Raw genomic sequence first — 20590 nt, 5'->3', positions numbered from 1 at the left:
TTCAACTGTTTAGTCTTGCTTCCTGTTTTGAATAACTTTTCCTCAGTGAATTTGTATGTGTTTTCTTATCTCACTTTAACCTGTAGGAAATAGTTTTATGTGATAGAACTTTTGTCTGTGTTGGATGTTTTTGAGTATTCATTAAATTGCTTTGGCTTTGCCTTTGAATATCTTGTCTTCAATTGATATAACATTTCTGTTTGATATTTTCCTTGCATTGCTCTATGTAAAATTTGCCATCAGAACAGTTGAAAGTATTTTCAGTGGATTCCTGTTGATTCATTGTTTCTTCAATTCTGCAACTTTTAAGTGCTGGCCTTTTTTGACAGAAATACAGGTATGAAACCCATTTCCATCATTATGAAGGAAATTGAGGAGGAAATGATACAAATGCCTGATAGAGAATGATACAAATGTGGAACTTGTACCATTAATTGTGGCTTTTGATTAAGACCATAATACATAGGAGCAGAAACTGGGCCATTTGGCCCATCAAGTGTGTGCTGCCATTCGATCATGGTTGATTTATTAGTCCTCTGAATCCTATTCTCCTGCCTTCTTCCCACAAACTTTGACACCCTTACTAATCAAGAACCTATCACCCTCTGCTTTAAAATACCCAACGACTTGACTTCCACAAGGAATTAACTATTTCTAACTATAAAATAAATACATGAAGAAAGCTGTTTAGTTCTTTTAATATGTTTAAACTGATTAACCATCACAGAACTGAGTTATTTCTTAAATGATTTCTGGGGTTTCAACTTAACTAGTCAGTTTGAGAATTCTTAAGTATTAAATTCATAAATTACTAACTTTAGTCTGCAATTTTTTATCTAATTTTAAATTTGATTGAAATATATCAGAATCAGGTTTATTATCACCGGCATGTGACATGAAATTTGTTAACTTAGCAGCAGTTCAATGCAATACATAATCTAGCAGAGATAATAATAAATAAAATAAAAACAATTGATTTACTTGTTTATTATTATATAGTATAGATTACCAAAAAAGTGCAAAAACAGAAATACTGTATATATTTTTAAAAACGAAGTAGTATCCAAAGAATCAGATGGCAGAGGGGAAGAAGCTGTTTCTGAATCACTGAGTGTGTGCTTTCAGGTTTCTGTATCTCCTACCTGATGGTAACAGTGAGAAAAGGGCATGCACTGGGTGCTGGAGGTTCTTAATAATGGACAATGTCTTTCTGAGACACCGCTTCCTGAAGATATCCTGGGTACTTTGTAGGCTAGTACCCAAGATGGAGCTGACTAGATTTACAACCTTCTGCAGCTTCTTTCAGTCCTGTGCATTAGCCCCTCTATACCAGACAGTGATGCAGCCTGTCAAAATGCTCTCCACAGTACAACAAAAGTTTTTGAGATGTATTTGTTGACATGCCAAATTTCTTCAAACTCCTAATATAGTATAGCTTGCTGTCTTGCCTTCTTTATAACTACATCGATATGTTAGGACCAGGTAGATCCTTAGAGATCTTGACACCCAAGAACTTGAAGCTGCTCACTCTCTCCACTTCTGATCCCTCTGAGGATTGGTATATGTTCCTTCGCCTTACCCTTCCTGAAGTCCCCAATCAGCTCTTTCGACTTACTGACGTTGAGTGCCAGGTTGTTGCTGGAGCACCACTCCACTAGTTGGCATGTCTCACTCCTGTACACCCTCTCATCACCACCTGAGATTCTACCAACAATGGTTGTATCGTCAGGAAATTTATAGATAGTATTTGAGCTATGCCTAGCCACATAGTTGTGTTTATAGAGAGTATAGTCATGTCTCATTTGCCTCCTTTCAAAGCTGAAACCAGCTACTGGTATTTACTGAAAAATTTCATGTGATTCACTGCTGCCAGAATGCTTTAGAAGTGTTTAAAGCAGCAAGAGTTGGCATAGTCTGAGGAGGCCAAGTTTTCAGAGCAAATCCCAAAGCTAAGGGTTAGATGACTGTGTGAGTACCACTAAAGGTAGGGCAAAAAAAAGGGGGTTGAAGTTAGAGAAATGCAAAGGTCTTGGGTGAGGGATTGAATGATATTGATCAAGAATGTTGGATGGATAGGAAGGAAGAAGGTAAGGGCATGTTCAGCACATCTTTGTAGTCCGAAGGGCCTGTATTGTGTTGTAGGTTTTCTTTGTGTCTATGAAGAATGTGGAATAATTTGAATTGCAAGGTTTGGGCCTTTCCGTGCAAGACATGGATGTGCTAAAATGTTGAATGAATAGAGGCAGGGAGGATTTGAGCAGCAAAATTTTGAATGAGTTCAGGTTTATGAAGGATGGAAGATGTGAAGCTAACTTTCATTTTGGTTGCTCTGACATTAAAAATTAGTGTTACTGTTATTATGGTTTCCACTTATAAATAATTTATTTCTGTGAAGGAGACTGAGGTCAGTATTCAAGTTGTAGGTTGAGCAGAAGACAGTGTGGTTTGAGCACCTCTCTCTGCCCTCCGTTGCTTTGTCCAAGGTGCATTTCAGAACTACACTGAGCAACTCAGCCCTAAGGTGGCGACACTCACAGACGCTCCCCTCTCTGCAGCTTACAACGTTTTCTTGCCTTTCCAGTTCTGATGAAGGGTCACAACTGTGTACATTGTGTGCATTAGTTTGCTTTGTATATGTGATCTTTTCCTCCCCACCATCCTCTTGAGGAACAATTTCCAGTCACACCAAAGTGTTACTCCTATCCCCTCTCAACTTTTTACTCAATATCTTCAACTTAGCCCAAAAGTTATTGACTTATTTGCTGACAGAAATAAATGCTTCATATCACCTGCAGTATACTTTTAAAATTTAGACACTTCAGTTGTCAATACTTTCTTAGCATCACCCACCTCCCTAGATAAAAATTTATATAAGGTAGTCAGCCCTGATCACATATGTACTGATTTAAAAACTGGAAGTGCTCAGCAGGTTGGGCAAAATGTCTCAAAATTTACACCCTTCATTAGAACAAAAGAATTGCTTTTTTTTCATTGTCCTTCTTATGTTATCTGTCCTTAGGTCATTTTAAATTAATACCTTGTGCTGTCCTTTGGAAATTTTCCAGTTATTTCCGTACTACTGACACATAATTATTAGGTTAATCTGTTTTATTACCTTCCATTTTAACAAAATAATATGTGGAGCATTCCATCCACTATAACAAGGAGGGGGATTGAGTAAGTAGTTAGGTTCTCACACTCATGCTCTCAATAGCCAAGGTTACACTATCCAAGCCAATAGTCCATGAGAATGATAGCACTTGCCATCTATGAAAATTGCTTACAAAGATCTGGCACTGTTTAATGTGCACTCCACATTTTATAAGTGAAAAAGATCCCACAATCAGCCATTGTGGTTTTATCTTTAACAAGCAAGAAACAGGGACTTTAATTTTAGCTAATATTTGATGGTGCGCTAATGAGCAATTGGAATACACAGTTTGTGGTAAATGAAATACAAACTTTTAAATGAAACATTTATTGAGGTATTTATAAAATCAGTACTGGGATTTAGTGTTATTTTACTGTTTAGCAAAAGAAAATTGTTTAAACTTCATGCATCTTTAGGTATTTTGCATTGAGAATAGTTTTAAAAAGAACTTCAAAAGTTCTCACGTTTATTGATGACTCTTGGGGCACCCACTAACAGTGCACCTTTGACAGTCGCTGACAGTATTTTCTGGGTTTGTTTACTGCGTGTGTTTACTCCAGTAGTTATTTTCATAACACACTGACAAACGCAAAATCCTGAGTCATCACCAGATGCATTTTCCTGCATCCTATTTTGATAAGTGGTCAATATTGTTATGGTGGTCAGTAAATTATATATATGAGGTTTATGTCAAATGTGTGGACGCAAGGACAATCCAATTTGTGCTAGGTCTTCAGAAGTGACAATGTCCACAACATTACTCCCTAAAGCTTTACTAAATTTGCCTTGGAATAATTGTCTATTCATATAAATGTGAATGGTAAAGAACAAGTCAATTTTTCTCTTGTATACAAATTTTCAATTTACTGCACTTGATTAAAATGGAGATATTTTATATTTTGTTAACAGATGTATGAGTCAGACGAACAAACTATAGATGATAAAGATCTGACCTGCATTCTGAAGACTGCGTTGGGAGTACATAAACTTGATGTATCAAGTTTATTTGAAGCTATTGATGTTACTCAGAAGGGAAAGATCAGTTACAGTAAGTGTAATATTCAGTTGTTTGGACTGTTGAATTGCACATCATATAAATAGTGATTATAAAACCTGATACCAGTTGTAATTAGTTAATATTCATATTGTAATTAGATTTTCAAGGGTTCCTCATGCCCTTGTCTCCAAGTTCCCTTTGTTGACCAACATTTCCTAATTGTAGGGTTTTTTTGCCCAACACACAATAAGCTTTTTTTTTATTGTTTCTAACTTTTCAACAAATAGAAATTTAGTTTGAATTTGTATTTTACATGATTCTCATCTGAAAATGGAATAAAGATATAATTCTCAAAATTTTGCATCTAACATAAGAATCGTTTAATTCCTAAAAAGGAAAGCAACTCCTCAAAGGAAAAGGCCCTCCCCAGAGCCCATGATTTTGCCAGCTTTTTTTAAAATCTAATCCCTAATAAGATATAGATACAGAAACAGGCTATTTATTCCAGTCGGTCCATGAGGTAAAGTTGTGCAAGAGTTTCTTCTCCACTTGGTGCCTTTTACTGTCTTCCCCTAAACTCTTAAACAGTGTAAGCCTCTGTTCCCTTTCCCTGTAACCTCATCTAGCTGCTGAAAGGATTATGCCCTCACAGACTGTGCAGGGTGAATGAGGAGCAGGAGTGGACAGACCATAGGGGCAACTAACCAAGAACCCAACAGCAGGAAGAGCGGGTTGACTGGAAGTGACAGATATATTTTGCAGTTGCTGGAAACCTTGAGCAACACACACACACAAAATGCTGGGCAACACAGCAGGTCAGGCAGCATCTTAGAACCATAGAACACTACAGCACAGTACAGGCCCTTCAGCCCTCCATGTTGTGCCGATCCATATAATCCTTTTTAAAAAAAGTACTAAACCCACACTACCCCATAACCCTCCATTTTTTCTTTCATCCATGTGCCTGTCCAAGAGGCTCTTAAGTACCCCTAATGTTTTAGCCTCCACCACCATCCCTGGCAAGTTATTCCAAGCACTCACAACCCTCTGTGTGTAAAAAAAAACAACAACAACAACTTACCCCTGATGTCTCCCCTAAACTTCCCTCCCTTAATTTTGTACATATGCCCTCTGGTGTTTGCTACTGGTGCCCGGGGAATCCTGACTATCCACCCTATCTATGCCTCAGTCTTGTAGACCTCTATCAAGTCCCCTCTCATTCTTCTATGCTCCAAAGAGAAAAGTTCCAGCTCTGCTAACCTTGCTTCATATGACTTGTTCTTCAAAACAGGCAACATCCTAGTAAGTCTCCTCTGCACCCTCTCCATAGCTTCCACATCCTTCCTATAATGAGGTGACCAGAATTGAACACAGTACTCTTAAGTGCGGTCTCACCAGAGATTTGTAGAGTTGCAACATGACCTCTCTACTCTTGAACTCAATCCCCCTATTAATGAAGCCTAGCATCCCATAGGCCTTCTTAACTACCCTATCAACCTACGCAGCGACCTTGAGGGATGTATGGATTTGAACTCCAAGGTCCCTTTGTTCATCCACACTCTTAAGTAACTGGCCATTAATCCTGTACTCAGTCTTCTAGTTTGTCCTTCCAAAATGCATCACCTCACACTTGTCCGGATTGAACTCCATCTGCCATTTTTCTGCCCAACTCTGCAGCCTGTCTATATCCTCTTGTAACCTTCGACAACCTACAGCTCCATCCACAACTCCTCCAATCTTTGTGTCACCCGCAAACTTACTCACCCATCCTTCCGCCTCTACATCCGGGTCATTTATAAAAATCACAAATAGCAGGGGTCCCAGGACAGATCCCTGCGGCACTCCACTAGTCACCGACCTCCAGGTAGAATACTTTCCTTCCACAACTACCCTCTGCTTTCTTCCTTTAAGCCAATTTTTTATCCAAACAGCCAAGGTTCCACTTATCCCATGCCTCATGACTTTCTGGATGAGTCTGTCATGAGGGACCTTGTCAAATGCTTTGCCAAAGTCCATGTAGACCACATCCACTGTCCTACCCTCATCAATTTCTTTTGTAACCTCTTCAAAAAACTCAAATCAGGCTCGTAAGGCACGATCTTCCCTTCACAAAGCCATGTTGACTATCCATGAGTAGACTGTACTTCTCCAAATGCTCGTAGATCCTATCCTTAAGAATCCTTTCCAGTAGTTTGCATACCACCGACTTAAGACTCACTGGTCTATAGTTCCGAGGTTTCTCCCTATAACCTTTTTTAAACAAGGGAACTATATTTGCCATTCTCCAGTCCTCCGGCACTTCCCCTGCTGCCAAAGAGGATTCAGAGATCATAGCTAATGCTCCTGTGATCTCTTCTCTCAATTCCCACAACAACCTGGGGTGTATCATATCCGGCCCTGGGGATTTATCAATCTTACTGTTTTTAAGAAGATCCAGCACTTCTTCCTTAATCTCCACATTGTCCAGCACACAGGCCCGCTCTACTTTGACCTCATCCTGATAAAGATCCTTTTCACTTGTGAATACTGAAGCAAAGTATTCATTTAGGACCTCCCCAACCTCCTCCGCCTGCAGGCATATGTTGCCCTCTTTATCCTTTAGCTGTCCCACCTTCATTCTCGTCATCCAACTATTCTTCGCATACGCATAGAACGCCTTGGGGTTCTCCTTAATCCTACATGCCAAGGCCTTCTCATGCCCCCTTCGAGCTCTCCTAAGTCCTTTCTTTAGCTCCTTCCTGGCTACCCTATATTTCTCATAAGCCCCTCCTACTTCTTGCTTCTTATATCTAACATATGCTTCCTTTTTCCTCTTGACAAGTTGCTTCACATGTATCGTCAGCCACGGTTCCTTTTTCCTACCATTTTTTCCTTGCCTCAGTGGGACAAACCTATCCTGAGCCCAGCTCAAGTGGTCCCTCAACTTCTCCCACATTACTTCTGTGCTTACCCCTTTGAACATCTGTTTCCAGTTTACTCTCACTAGTTCCTGCGTCATCCCTTCAAAGTTAGCCCTTCCCCAGTTAAGCACTTTACCATTTTGTCTGATTTTATCCCTTTCCATAGCTATGCTGAAGCTAAGGGAGTTGTGGTCACTCTCACCAAAAAATGCTCCCCCCACCAAGAGGTCTGTCACCTGACCAGGTTCATTACCCAGAACTAGATCCAGTATAGCCTTTCCTCTCGTCGGCCAGGCCACATACTATGTCAGGAATCCTTTTTGAACACACCTAACAAATTCAGCCCTATCTATCCCCCTTGCACTCAGGAAGTACCAGTCAATATGAGGGAAGTTGAAATCACCCATAACTTCTACCCTGTATTTCCTGCACCATTCTAAAATATTCCTGCTTATCTGCTCCTCAGTGTCCCGAGGGCTATTTGGGGGCCTATAGACTACTCCCAGCACAGTGATTGATCCCTTCCTATTTCTGACTTCCACCCAGACTGACTCCGTGGACACTCCCTCTGCAGCGTCCTCCCTTTCTATAGCCGTGATACTATCCCTGACCAGCAATTCCACTCCCCCCCCCCCCCCCCACTTTTTCTACCTCCCATCCTATTCCTTTTAAAACACCTGAACCCCAGGACATGCATCATCCAATCCTGCCCTTCCTCCAACCAAGTTTCAGTAACGGCCACAACCTCATAGTTCCACGTACTAATCCATGCTCTAAGTTCATCCTCCGTGTTCCTAATACTCCTAGCATTGAAATAGACACATTTCAACCCCTTTAACTGGCTACAATTATGTTCTGTCCCCTGCCTGTCCTTCCTCATCAACTCAGAACTCTTAGCATCCCCCTTGTCCTTCTACCTTAATCCCTGCACTCGCATTCTGATTCCCACCCCCCCCCTGTCAATCTAGTTTAAACCCTCCCCAACAGCTCTATCAAACCTGCCCGCCAGGATATTGGTCCTCTTGGGATTCAAGTGCAACCCGTCCTTTTTGTACAGGTCACACCCGCCCCAAAAGAGATCCCAATGATCCAGAAATCTGAATCCTTGCCCCCTGCTCCAATCCCTCAGCCATGCATTTATCCTCCACCTCATTCTTTTCCTATTCTCACTGTCGTGTGGCACAGGCAGTAATCCCAAGATTACTACCTTTGAGGTCCTGCTTTTCAACTTCCTTTCTAACTCCCTGTAGTCTTTTTTCAGGACCTCTTTCCTTTTCCTACCTATGTCATTGGTACCAATATGTACCGCGACCTCTGACTGTTCTCCTTCCCACCGCAGGACATCTTGGACGCAATCTGAAACATCCTGGACCCTGGCACCTGGGAAGCAAACTACCATCCGAGTTTCTTTCCTGCATTCACAGAAACACCTGTCTGACCCCCTAACTGTACAGTCCCCTATCACTATTGGCTTCCTCTTCCTTTCCCTACCCTTCTGTGCCACAGGGCCAGACTCTGTGCCAGAGGCACGGTCACTCTCGCTTCCCCCAGGTAGGCTGTTCCCCCCCCCAACAGTACTCAAACAGGAGTACTTATTGTCAAGGGGTACAGCCACAGGGGTACTCTCTAGTACCAGACTCTTCCCCTTCCCCCTCCTGACTGTGACCCACTTGTCTGTCTCCTGTGGCCCTGGTGTGACCACCTGCCTATAACTCCTCTCTATCACCTCCTCATTCTCCCTGACCAGACGAAGATCATCGAGCTGCAGCTCCAGTTCCCTAACACGGTCCCTTAGGAGTTGCATCTCGACGCACCAGGTGCAGATGTGGCCGTCCGGCACTCCAGGACCTCCCACACCTGACACCGACCACAGAAAACTGGCCTTACACACATACCACCTCCTTTTGCAATCAACAACCGCCTCACCTCATCCTGTTACTGCCGAAGCCCGTGGAGCCAAAGCCCTTTCACTCTGCTGCCTCTCACTCCACTGCCCGCTCCCAACGCTTTCCTTCCAATCTTTGGAGGTAGAATTATGAAGCAATTTATGTTTCAAGCCGAGACTTCTCAGCATTTTTTGTATGATTAGAAGATGCAGAGAGTGAGGAGCCAGAGCACTGGGTAAGATGAAGCATGAGCAGTCTAAGGAAATGGAGTGAAGTGAGGGTTAATCATGTACAGGATATGGAGGTAGGGAGAAGTGCAGAGGTGGATCTGGCAAACAGATTGTGGACCAGACAGCATGAAGCACGAGCAAACCTGAGAGAAAGATGCAGGTAAATAGTTTCACTGTGGATAAGGTAGTATAGGACAAATAGATCTCAAAGTCTCATTTCTGTGGTGTATAACTCTCTGACTCTGTTCTAATTGCATTGATATATTTAACCTCGCCCCATTCTTGTAAATCTCTTTGTTAGATGATTGTCTCGTTCCAGAAATTGAATACATCTTCATTGTATTACTGATAGAAATAATCTGTGGTTGAGAAAACAATTGCCTAGATTTCCAAGTGTTGTGGTGAAAAAGATCAGTGTTCTTTAGTCAAGTAGATGTGAATTTATTTCATATGTTCTCGTTGTTGTACAGAGTATATAATTTTTATGCACAATCAGGGGCATGTACAAACTCCTTATCACAGGAAGTCAAGTGAAAATGGTCTTGTGTTTGTTGGCCCTGCCTCCACCAGGTCCTATATCACGAGAATGGGATGTGTTGTTTACTTTGGAGTAAACCAACTGTCTCTACGTCTGTATTCCTCACAAAGGGAAATTAATGGTCTCTGCTTCATTTTTTGTAAACATGGGAGTCCTGTACAATCTCAATCCTGATTACTCATTATCATAGTCATTCATTATCATCCAGCTGTCCCAAAAGCTTTCCCTACAAGTAGCAGTGAGGTTATGCTTCAATCATATAAGACATGATAGAGACATAGAGAAGTACAGCACAGAAACAGGCCTTTTGGCCCATCTAGTCTATGCCAAACCATTTAAACTGCCTAGTCACATCAACCTGCACTGGGATCATAGCCCTCCATACCCCTACCATCATGTACCTACCCAGAACTTCTCTTAAGTGTTAAAATCAAAATTGTACACACTACTAGCATTTGCAGCTTGTTTCATACTCTTACGACCTTCTTGAGTGATGGAGCTTTCCCTTGTGTTCCCCTTATACTTTTCACCCCTAACCCATGACCTCTAGTTTGTAGTTCCAACTTTCCCTATAACTCAGGTACTCCAGACCCGGTAGCGTCCTTGTAAATTTTCTCTGTACTCTTTCGACCTTCTTTACATCTTTCCTGTAGGGGACCCAAACTGCACACAATGCTCCAACTTAGGCCTTTCCAATGTCTTAAGCAACTTCAACATGACATCCCATCTCTTGCACTTGATCCTTACATTTATGAAGGTCAATGTGCTAAAGACTTTATTTACGAGCCTATATACCTGTGCCACCACTTTCAGTAGCCCATTGTTGTTTTGTTCTACTGCACTCCTTAATGCACTGTAAGACCTACCCTGATGACTCCACATTTGGAGTTTTTGTATAGAGTTGCTCTTAAGTTGTTGCACCACAAGCAGTATACAGGTTAACCTGAACAATGCCTTGTCTAATGAGAACAAGTTATCTTGAGAGGAGGGCTCAGGGTTGTATCTGTCAGAGGTTAGAAGAGTAATGAGAACTTGATTGAAGAATATAACAATGAAAGAGTCTAACAATGGGGACATTTTCTCCAGTGGAAGTATCTGGAAATGGAATAGACAGGTTAAAAATCATAGGTTGTTGATTTAAGACAGATGAAGCTGAATGTTCCCTCTGAGTCCAGAGTCTTAGGAACATTTTTTTTCAAATGTGTGGAGGAAACAATGGATCAAGGGGTATAAGATTATTTATTTATATTATTACAGGTTTCCCCCACAATCCGAAGGTAGAGCGTTCCTATGAAACAGTTTATAAACCGAAATGTCGTAAAGCGAAGAAGCAATTACCATTAATTTATATAGGAAAAATTTTTGAGCGTTCCCAGACCTAAAAAAAAATAACCTACCAAATCATACCAAATAACACATAAAACCTAAAATAACACTAACATATAGTAAAAGCAGGAATGATATGATAAATATACAGCCTATACAGGCAGTCCCCAGGTTTCGTACAAGTTCGGTTCCTGAGTCCGTCTTTAAGTCGGATTTGTACGTAAGTCGGAACAAGTACATCCGGTATTCTTTAGCGTTAGTTAGTCAAACATTTGTCTTAGTATATATTTTTCCTTTCTGTGCATATAAAACACTTAATAAACATATGTATTCCAATAATTAAACCACTGCGTTGCTTAGTAATAATTGTAGCTTTCATCGGGGCAGGGCCTTTCACATGCTCCATTATTCTCACTTTATCCGTTATCCTTTAAAATTGTTCCGATCGTTGACCAACTGTAGCCTAATGCTTTTCCAATGTCCGATGGCATTTCACCTCTTCCAAACGCTTTATTATTTCCACTTTATTTTCAATCGCAATCGCTTCCCATCAATGGAACAGAAACACTGTGGGCGGCGGGTCCCGAGCTGCGCCAGCTCCTGAGGTCCGCTGGGTCCTAAGGACCACCGTACTGAATTTCCCCGGGTCCGAAAGTCCACCGCACTGAGACAGGTTAAATGGGACAAGAGGGGGCTGTGCTGGGTTTGGGTATTTGATCCTCCACAATATTCCACGTGGGAATTTAAACTGGAGATGGCAGTGTTTTTTACGAGGTCGAGTTGCGAGCTCAACATCAACCCGGCACGGATGGTACGGGAGTCACTGGATCGACATCAACCCGGCACGGGAGCGGTATGTCACTAAATCCAACTCAGGAACCTCCATTCTCGAGCCCAGCACTGATCTCACTGTGCCACCAGCCGACCAGAACGGGGTGGGGGGGAGTCAGGGTGAATCTTACTAAGAAAAATTTAAGCCAAATACAAAGTTAAACACTCAACGCAGTGTCAATGGCAACGACTTAAAATGGCGGTTGGCATTGCGATCTGACTTAAAATAGCAGACGGCGTTCTCCATCCTCGGTTTGTAAGCACGAGTAGTCCGTAAGTCGGAAGTTCATAACTTGGGGACTAACTGTATAAAGTAGAAATATTGTATGTATGGTGTAGTTTCACTTATCAAAACCGGGAAGACAGCGAGCCAAAGTCGATTTGGAGAAAAAAAATCAGCACATACATATGCACATGTGTACGCACGTACACGCATGCGCAAACAACTGCCCGCCCAAGGTTTCACGGTCATTGTAGTCTTTCTCGGGGTAAACACACGTATAAAGCAGGCGTCTTTTTTTCATAAAAGCGAAAATCCTCTTTGGTTAGTGTAAACAGGTACTAATGTAGGTCTTTTGTAACAGCGAGTTGTCGTAAAGCAAACGCTCGAAAAACAGAGGACACCTGTATTGAGATATAGCACGGAATAGACCCTTCTGGCGCCTTAAGCCAGGCCACCCAACAACCCCTGATTTAACCCTACCCTAATCACGGGACAATTTACAATGTTCAATCAACACATTAACCAGTACGTCATCGGATTGTGAAAGGAAACCAGAGCACCCAGAAGAAACTCAGAGGGAGAACTTACAAAAACCTTACAGACAGGGCAGGAATGAACCCAGGTTGCTGGTACCGTAAAGCGCTGTACTTACCACCACTCTACTGGGGATGGTGGCCATGTGGAGCTGTGATGAACTGTGATCTAGAGGCCAAGTGCTTTATCCTGCTCCTAATTCGTAAGTCGACTGTGGTATAAGTGCAGCAACCCCCTTTTCATTAGCATTTTCTTTGAGAAAGCTGCATGCACTGTATACCACTTTTGTAATTGCCTTTTAATTTGTCACTGGAGCATACAACCCCTCTGGTTCCATTCAATGGGTTTGTCACCAAGTTTGACCAATGTGCTAGAAGGGATGGTTACAATCACGTGACCTTCTCATCCGCTTCCTCCATACTCTGTGCTGGTAATTGGCAGTTGGCTCAGAGCCTGTTATGAACTAACGCCACTAAACTTGGTCAGTTATTTCCTGCATGGTGTAACATGCAGCTGCAAAGTGAATGATGACTGCACGTATATTTATTTACCTGTGTCTATTCATTGGACAAGGCCTGGATTCCCCACTCAGTGTTATGGACCTTAAGTAGTTACAGGACCTAGGACTATGATGCTGAAACTCTGTTTCAAAACATCTAGATGGCTTTTTGATGGTTTCTGATAGAGGTGTTTAATAACAATCCAAATATACTATGCCTATAAGAAGTATTCATACCCCCTGGAGGTTTTCATATTTTATTGATTTATAACATTGAATCACAGTGGATTTAATTTAGCTTTTTTGACACTTTTTTGCCTCCTTCAGCACTGCACGTTGTGCTCTTAGTATGATCTTTGCAGGATGCCCACTCCTGGGGAAAGCAACTACAGTATTGAGTTCCTCCATTTGTAGACAATTTCTCTTATCATGGACTGATGAACACTCAAGTCTTTAGAAATGCTTTTATAACCTTTATCAGTGTTGGGCATCTCTACAATTCTCCTCATTTTGATCGAGACATGGTGCACATAAACAGATCTTTCTTGAGAAGAGCAGGCTCTGTCAGTAACCTGACTTAGTGTCTTTTTTATAGGGCAGGGCACCTCTACAACCCACACCTCCAATTTCAACTCATTGACTGGAACACCTTACTCCAAATAGCTTTTGTAGAAGGCATTACCCCAGAGGATCACATACTTTTTCCAAAAAAATACATGTAATATTGGTTCGTTTTCTCAATAAATATTCTTGCGTTATTTAATAATTGGGTTCTCTTTATCTAGGTTTAGGATCTGATCATATTTTATGCAGAAATAGAGAAAATTCTACAAGGTTCACAAACTTTCTAGTACCACTGTATATTTATTTAGGATGGTGGTGCAAGCTGATTGCCAGGCTCGGTGAGCACTGCAACGTCAGTTATTTATTTATACCATAAACAGGGTGAAAACACAGCAAAAGCAGATCACTTGCATGCCCATAATTTTTAAACAGTTGGCAACCTTATTTCTATATTTATGTGCATCCAGTTTGTATAATGAGTCCCTTCAGGGGTCAAGTGTAGTTAGTTCTCTACAGAACTAGTAGCCAAAGGTAAGTGCGATTCAACTCTTCAACACAAATCCTTGAATTGTTTAGTTACAAACTTAATTAACATTATCAAAGACCCTAGGCCTCTTGGATGATATCTACTGTATATTGGGGAGAAATTAGATGCAAGAAGGTCCCTATCCCAATTGATAATTGAATGTCTAATCTATTCACTCCAAAATGTGTTGTTCTTTCATTGTTGGAATTTTAAGATTTGTTTAAACAAAAGAAAAGCAGAAAGAATCGGACACAAGTAGAGAATTACATACTTACTTCCATGTTTTTTCTTTTAACTTTAGTGGACTTCTCCAAGTTTTCATGTTTGAATCCTGATTATGCTGAGGATTATCTTTACCCAGACCAGAAGATGGATTTCATAGACAGCATGAAAAACAAATTTGCCCCCACTATTAATGGATTTTGCACTGACTTCTCGCCTGAGGACCAAGAAGGGGAGAAAGAAGAAAGTATCTTAGATAAAAAGCTTAACTAACTCTTTAGTGATAGACCTTCTCCTGGTGAGAAGGTAGACCTATTGGGGGACCCCTATGTTACTTCTATTAACTTGACTAAATGTCTTTTTCCTATATGAGCCTACTGCCATTTTTCTGTATTTATCATCTCTCCAATATAATATTTGTTGAACTTGGAGATGGTGAGTTTGAAAGAAAATTTAACGTTATCAGAATCATGATTGTGAAGATGCTTAGTATTTGTACCTGTGTACTTGAAGGAAACCAAGCACTTATTCAGTTCAATTTCCACGTCTATGGTATGTGTTATGGTGACTATGCATGTTTCTAACTTGTAGTTACAGTTGTGATAGCTCATTTTGGTTTTTTTATTATCCATTTATTGTCTATTTTGTCTATGCTTAATTTTATTACAAATAGCTTTTGGGGGAAAAATGTTTGCGGAGGTTGGGGTAATGGTGTTTTTCTATCAGTGTTACAATATAACAAATCTTTTTTGGTGTGGTGCATTCCATTCTGTAATGTGCTAGCTTGGGGTATTGTTAAATATTAAGTATCATCACTTTGTTCCCTGCTCTAGCTATCATAATGAGAGGAAAAATGTTCTACTGTGATTGAAGTAAAAAGAACACAGAACTGTAAGGAAATCTACTGTTATCCAGATTAACAATGGAAGAGTTTTCTGGATACAAGTTTGGTACCCACAGGTTAATTCCTTTAGAGTTGCATAGGAATTTAATTGAAGGTATTGTTACAAAATCTTTAATATGCCAGAATGATGGAATATACATGAGGGATATTGTCCCTAATAATTAATTTGTTTGGCTGTTTTGAGCAGGGAGTCTTGTTGGTTTTGTTGATCTGGTAACAAAGCATGTTGTCTAATGTATGTAAATAGCAGAAAAGAACGAGAATATGTGTTACAATGGACCAATAAGGACATGGCCGTACATTATAAACTAGATGTTAATATTCTGAATGTAGACTTAAACATTTGTACATTGTATGTGACAGTAGCCAAGGGGTAGGCAAAGATATTCCTCTGGTTCTAAAACACAATGCAATAATCTGATCAGAACCATGGATTCACAGCATTTTATAGTGCACTCACGTAGTTTCTTGACTGCTTATAATCAAGGTAACTCTATTCTTAAAATTTACATCTTGAGAATAAATGGAAGACAATGAGAAATTATACATCTGGTGACTTTATCGCAAAGCAGTATGATTTCAAAGCTACGGATTCAAAATTGAAGTTTAAAATAGACTGCCAACTTAAGGGCATGAAATGTGTAATGAGTTGCTGAAAATATGCATTCTGATCAGTGCAGCTTCATTCTGTAGATGAAAGATGCTGCCTGTTTTGAAATTTAGACCAAAAACAACACTGGAAGAACTGAGCAGGTCTTTTCAGCATCAGTGGAGGCAATAAACATTTTACACCCTGCAGGAGTTCTGAAACATTGACTTGTTTCCACAAATGCAGCTTTAACCCGCTGAGTTCCTACATCACTGCAGCTTAGTTCTAAGTTCTTTAGTTTCTAAGGAAATGTACTGCAGTGTTTTCTTGCTCTTGTGATGTCTATAAGTGTTAATACTGTAAATTTTGGAGAGAATTTAAACTATTAAGGAAGACTATATTCAAGCTACAAGTTGCAGTTAAAAACTGATGATGTCACAGGCAGATTGGATTTCTTTAAAATAAATTTAGTTCACAAGATTTCATTGCATGGGTTATTGGTGTGTTTTGAGGACTGGTGCGAGTGGAATAGTTATTTTAACAAAGATGTGGAACAAATGATTTGCATCTGATGTGAAATCGTTCTCAGGAAAGCAACTAGCTGATGCAGCTGAATACAGTAAGCAGGGTCTATATTGTTCCAAAGCACAATCTTAGTCCTCGGAACTGTGGTAGTGAACCCTTGCTACAAGCAGTGAAACTCTGTTACTACAAGTTTAAACCAGTTTTTGTTTTACCTTAAGGAGATGGAAAAAGTAGGGAGAAGAGTTTTTTGTAGATAAATTATTTCTAACAAAGGGAGAAACGGAACTTTTCCCATTTTAGGGGTATTTTTGTCTCGTGTTTGTCAAATAATTGATTCCAAGTTTAAGGTTGCATTGAAAATCAACATTGAAATAAAGTTTTGTTTATGGTGAAAGTTCAGGCATTTTGCTCCATATGGGATGAATTTTAATCATCTGCTCCTATTATGTTCAGCACGAAACAAATGCCTGTAAACTCTCCCACCCTTTTCTAAACTCCCAATGCAATGGACATGAATTTTATTCAAGGGGATCATTACAAATGAGCTCTTTTACTACATTGTGTTTTGGGATAAGTTTAGATCTGTTGACCTTGAGTATTATAATTTCTATCCCATCTGGCTGAATGATTATGTATAATCACAAAAGTTGAATGGGTCATCATCTATTGCACAGAATGAAATAATCAAATGATGGTTTTTAAAATGTTGACAGATGTATGCTCCAATCTAATTATGCTAGTACATTATTCACTCCAATTTCCTATAATTCAATATAAAATAGAGTAGATTGGTACTGTGTAAGATCAGATATGGAGAAAATGCTGAAGCATATTGAGAGGTTATAGATTTTCATCCCTGGATAAGGAATAAGAGTTAGTCGTATCACTCTTTTGCCAGTTAATACTGCAGTACATCTTTTCATTAATTTAAGGTGGATGAGATGAAGCATTTATTGTTGAGCATCATGCAGTATTAATGCAAGTTTTGTCAGATACAGGAAAATAACTGATGAAAAAGGTTGGAGGAGCCAATCACTTGTACTATGATTAAAATTAACGTAAAATCCTGCTGAAAATATATACTGGCACTGCCACATTAGCAGATTGTGATTTCAGAATTATTTAATGATTTTTAATGTTATATACAGGTGAATCCTTTGGTGAAGCAAATCAGCATTTTTGAACCTTGGTACTGTATATATTTGATGTTGAACTGCAATTCCTTTCACAGTCTGGTTTGACATTTTGACAACGTACAATCTAGATCTATATGTAATGAGCCTCAGTGAGGATTGGAAAGGGTCTTGATTAGTTATAAAATAGACAACTTCAGATGAACTATGAATTTACAAATAATATTGTGCTTTGAAGGGTAATGTACTTTTTCTGAGGATTTTTCAATGTTATTTTGTATATATCCAACTAAATTTTCAATTTCCCGTATAAAGACTTCTGTGAAGGTTGATGATCACATGATTTTAAACCTGAGAACTGTACGGTTTCTCTGCGGTGAGAATGATTGTTAATAATGTTGAGGTGAAGTTCAAAAAAAAAATCCTGTGACGATTAGACATTACTCATTGGCATGAGAAAATAGGATTTATAGTCAACAGCCTTTCATGATTTAAATTTGTGATCATAAGTTTGTGGAAGGTAATTTAATTTTTTTTTAATGACTGCTGACATAATTGTGAATCATGTAACAATTTCTGGTCGTTGCATCTTAATTGTGTATCAGACAATTGCATTCTCTGAAATAATGCAGTGTGAAAAGTTACATTTAATCATGTAACTCCATTATCAGACATGGTTGATAGAGTTTTGCAATCTTAAATGTGTATTTTCTTTAAGAAAAATACCTCAGTTGGCATGCTGTCCTGTGTTCTTGGTTGTCTTTGAAAGGATCCATGAAATTGTGCAGAAGGGCTGCTTATTTTTTTTAACTACCTGTTTACTGCTGTATTTTGTATTGACCTTGAACAAAATTTGACTTATTACTTTGTTAATGCTTCATATTCGATTATATATGGAAATCTGTTGCAATAACTGACATTTTTTTCCCCTCAGTTTAACTTGTACATAAAGGGAATACTGCTTAAACTTGTACTGGATTTTGTGTTTAACAGTGAAATTATTTGGTTTGTCTCAGTCCAGAATAAATGGATCGAAAAGTGTCCTGGTTGTTGTTTCCGCTTTTGAGTTCAGGAGCACAGAAGAATTGTTTTTAAAATGTTGACAGATGTGTGTTCCCATCTAATGCCTCTACACTATCCACTCCGAAAGCACGTAAAACAAATGAGCTAGTCCTATGAAGTTTGTCCGGAGGAGTGCAAACATTCATCAGGCATATTTATTTAATTCTTGCCTAAGATGAAGCAATTAATATTTTTGGCATCACTATTTAGAAGCAAGACTGAAGCCGTTCAAATTTCCCTTGTGATAGTAGAGGAACATGCATGATCTGTATGTCCTGCTATCTAAATCCACAGATGTTGGGTGTCTCCCAACTCATCAGATGTGAAGGAAATGTGCAAAACAGAATAAAGTTAACAATTATAAATTGTTTTCAGATTTGGAATTCATTATTTTTGCAAAGCTGCCCAAAGAATCCTTTTGATTTTAAAATGATTTTTCTTTGAAGTATGGATGTTGGGAAAACAAAGTCATTGTGGTTTTAAGATAAATTTTGTTTATCAGAAATGGGAAAAAAACTTCTAGATGCCATATTTACAGTTTGAATATTTTTTTTGATTCAGTAGGTTTTTCTGGTGCCAGAAATGGCATGGCAGCAATATTACAGTGGGTTGTTAAAACATCTGTATGCAACAAAAACCACCTGACCCACTGATCCAACTCTGACCTGGTCATGTCCTTTACACTCCAATGGGGCCGGATGGAGGAATCCGTGAGGTCAGAGAAGGAATGTTACAAGCTGTATGCAGATAAAAAGGGGGAGGGGGGTAGAGAACAGTACAGTAATGAGGGTACACAGTGAAACATTACCAGAAGACTGAAGGTCTTCTTCCTCAAAACCGCATCACAATGGAAAGCAAAGGAGTGGATTAAATGAAGATCTGATGCAATAAAATGCTACTGTAGTAGCCCATAATTTGTAATGCAGAGATAACCTCCCTTCCTGCCAAATGACTAGTGATCATAAATTGCAAATTTGGATGGGGTTGGGTTTAGGAGTAAAAACAATTCCCTGCGATAACGTGACTGGCGTGCGTTATAAATGGCACTGATTGAAGAGAGGAGGTGGGGAGGGGGCCAGAATGGGCCTCTGTCTTACAAGATACAAAGGCTACACTATTTGAATATTTAAGCAGACAATATTCCCATTGACCACAATATCCTTTTGACCTACCTGCACCACAAATATTTATAGCACTGACAGAAGTCTAGTCTGAGTACAAAAGAAGAATTCAACAGTTCGTTCTCTCCCACACTGCCCTGTAAATCGGATTTTATCCTCCGTAAACATTGCAATTGAATCTGCCTTCACTACTCACTCTGCAATGCATTCCACAGACTTATCAGTTACTACTGTAAAAAAAAAAATTCACTTATTTGTAAGTTACCTTGTGTAAGGTGACAACAGTAGCTCTGGGCATCTTTCACTGAATGATGAAGGACCCCAAATTGTACTTGTCTTGAGAGATGATTAGGAATGTTTTACAATGTGCTCCAAATTACACATCTCTTTTAAATGGAAGGATACCATTGTATTGTCTTAACATACAGTGCCACAAACTACAGCAGACAATTGCCAGAACAATTGGAAACTACAGAAGACACCTGAGAGTAAAAAGAAAGCAACATCAAACATTACAAACTTAAAAAGAACCAGACACCCAAGATTACTGTTGTGCGAGCTTACTCTCTGGTTACACAAATATCCCAATTATTGATAGAACAAATACACCTATGACTGTGCTTGAGTTGTTAAGTGATAAAATTTAGTTTGATCTGGTATTCCTCCTTGATCTCTGGAAGAAGAGTGCAAAATTACATAACTATAGGTGTCTTGTTTAGTGCAGAACACTGTAGGCCTGGTGTCTTATGTTTGGCTGATGCATTGAGGCTCATTACATATAGAGCTTGAAAGGAAACAAGGAAGTTTGCATTTGGATCAGCTATGATCT

The 20590-nt window shown here is 39.6% G+C and overlaps 1 protein-coding gene across 1 annotated transcript in view; it reads left to right on the top strand.

Moving 5' to 3' along the window:
• LOC140713804 (lysophosphatidylcholine acyltransferase 1-like) overlaps positions 1 to 18619 on the top strand; it is a 115526-nt gene extending 96907 nt beyond the window's left edge. Inside the window, exons 13-14 of the mRNA XM_073024354.1 lie at positions 4061 to 4199; positions 14507 to 18619. Coding sequence (XP_072880455.1) covers positions 4061 to 4199; positions 14507 to 14700 — 333 coding nt within the window. The 3' untranslated portion in view covers positions 14701 to 18619. The remainder of the gene's footprint in view (positions 1 to 4060; positions 4200 to 14506) is intronic.
• The last annotated feature ends 1971 nt before the right edge of the window (positions 18620 to 20590 follow it).

Source organism: Hemitrygon akajei, chromosome 20, assembly GCF_048418815.1.
Source record: "Hemitrygon akajei chromosome 20, sHemAka1.3, whole genome shotgun sequence".
In the NCBI taxonomy this organism is placed as follows: Eukaryota; Metazoa; Chordata; class Chondrichthyes; order Myliobatiformes; family Dasyatidae; genus Hemitrygon; species Hemitrygon akajei.
The sequence above is the reverse complement of the archived record's forward strand: the minus strand, read 5'-3'. Positions and strand labels throughout refer to the sequence as shown.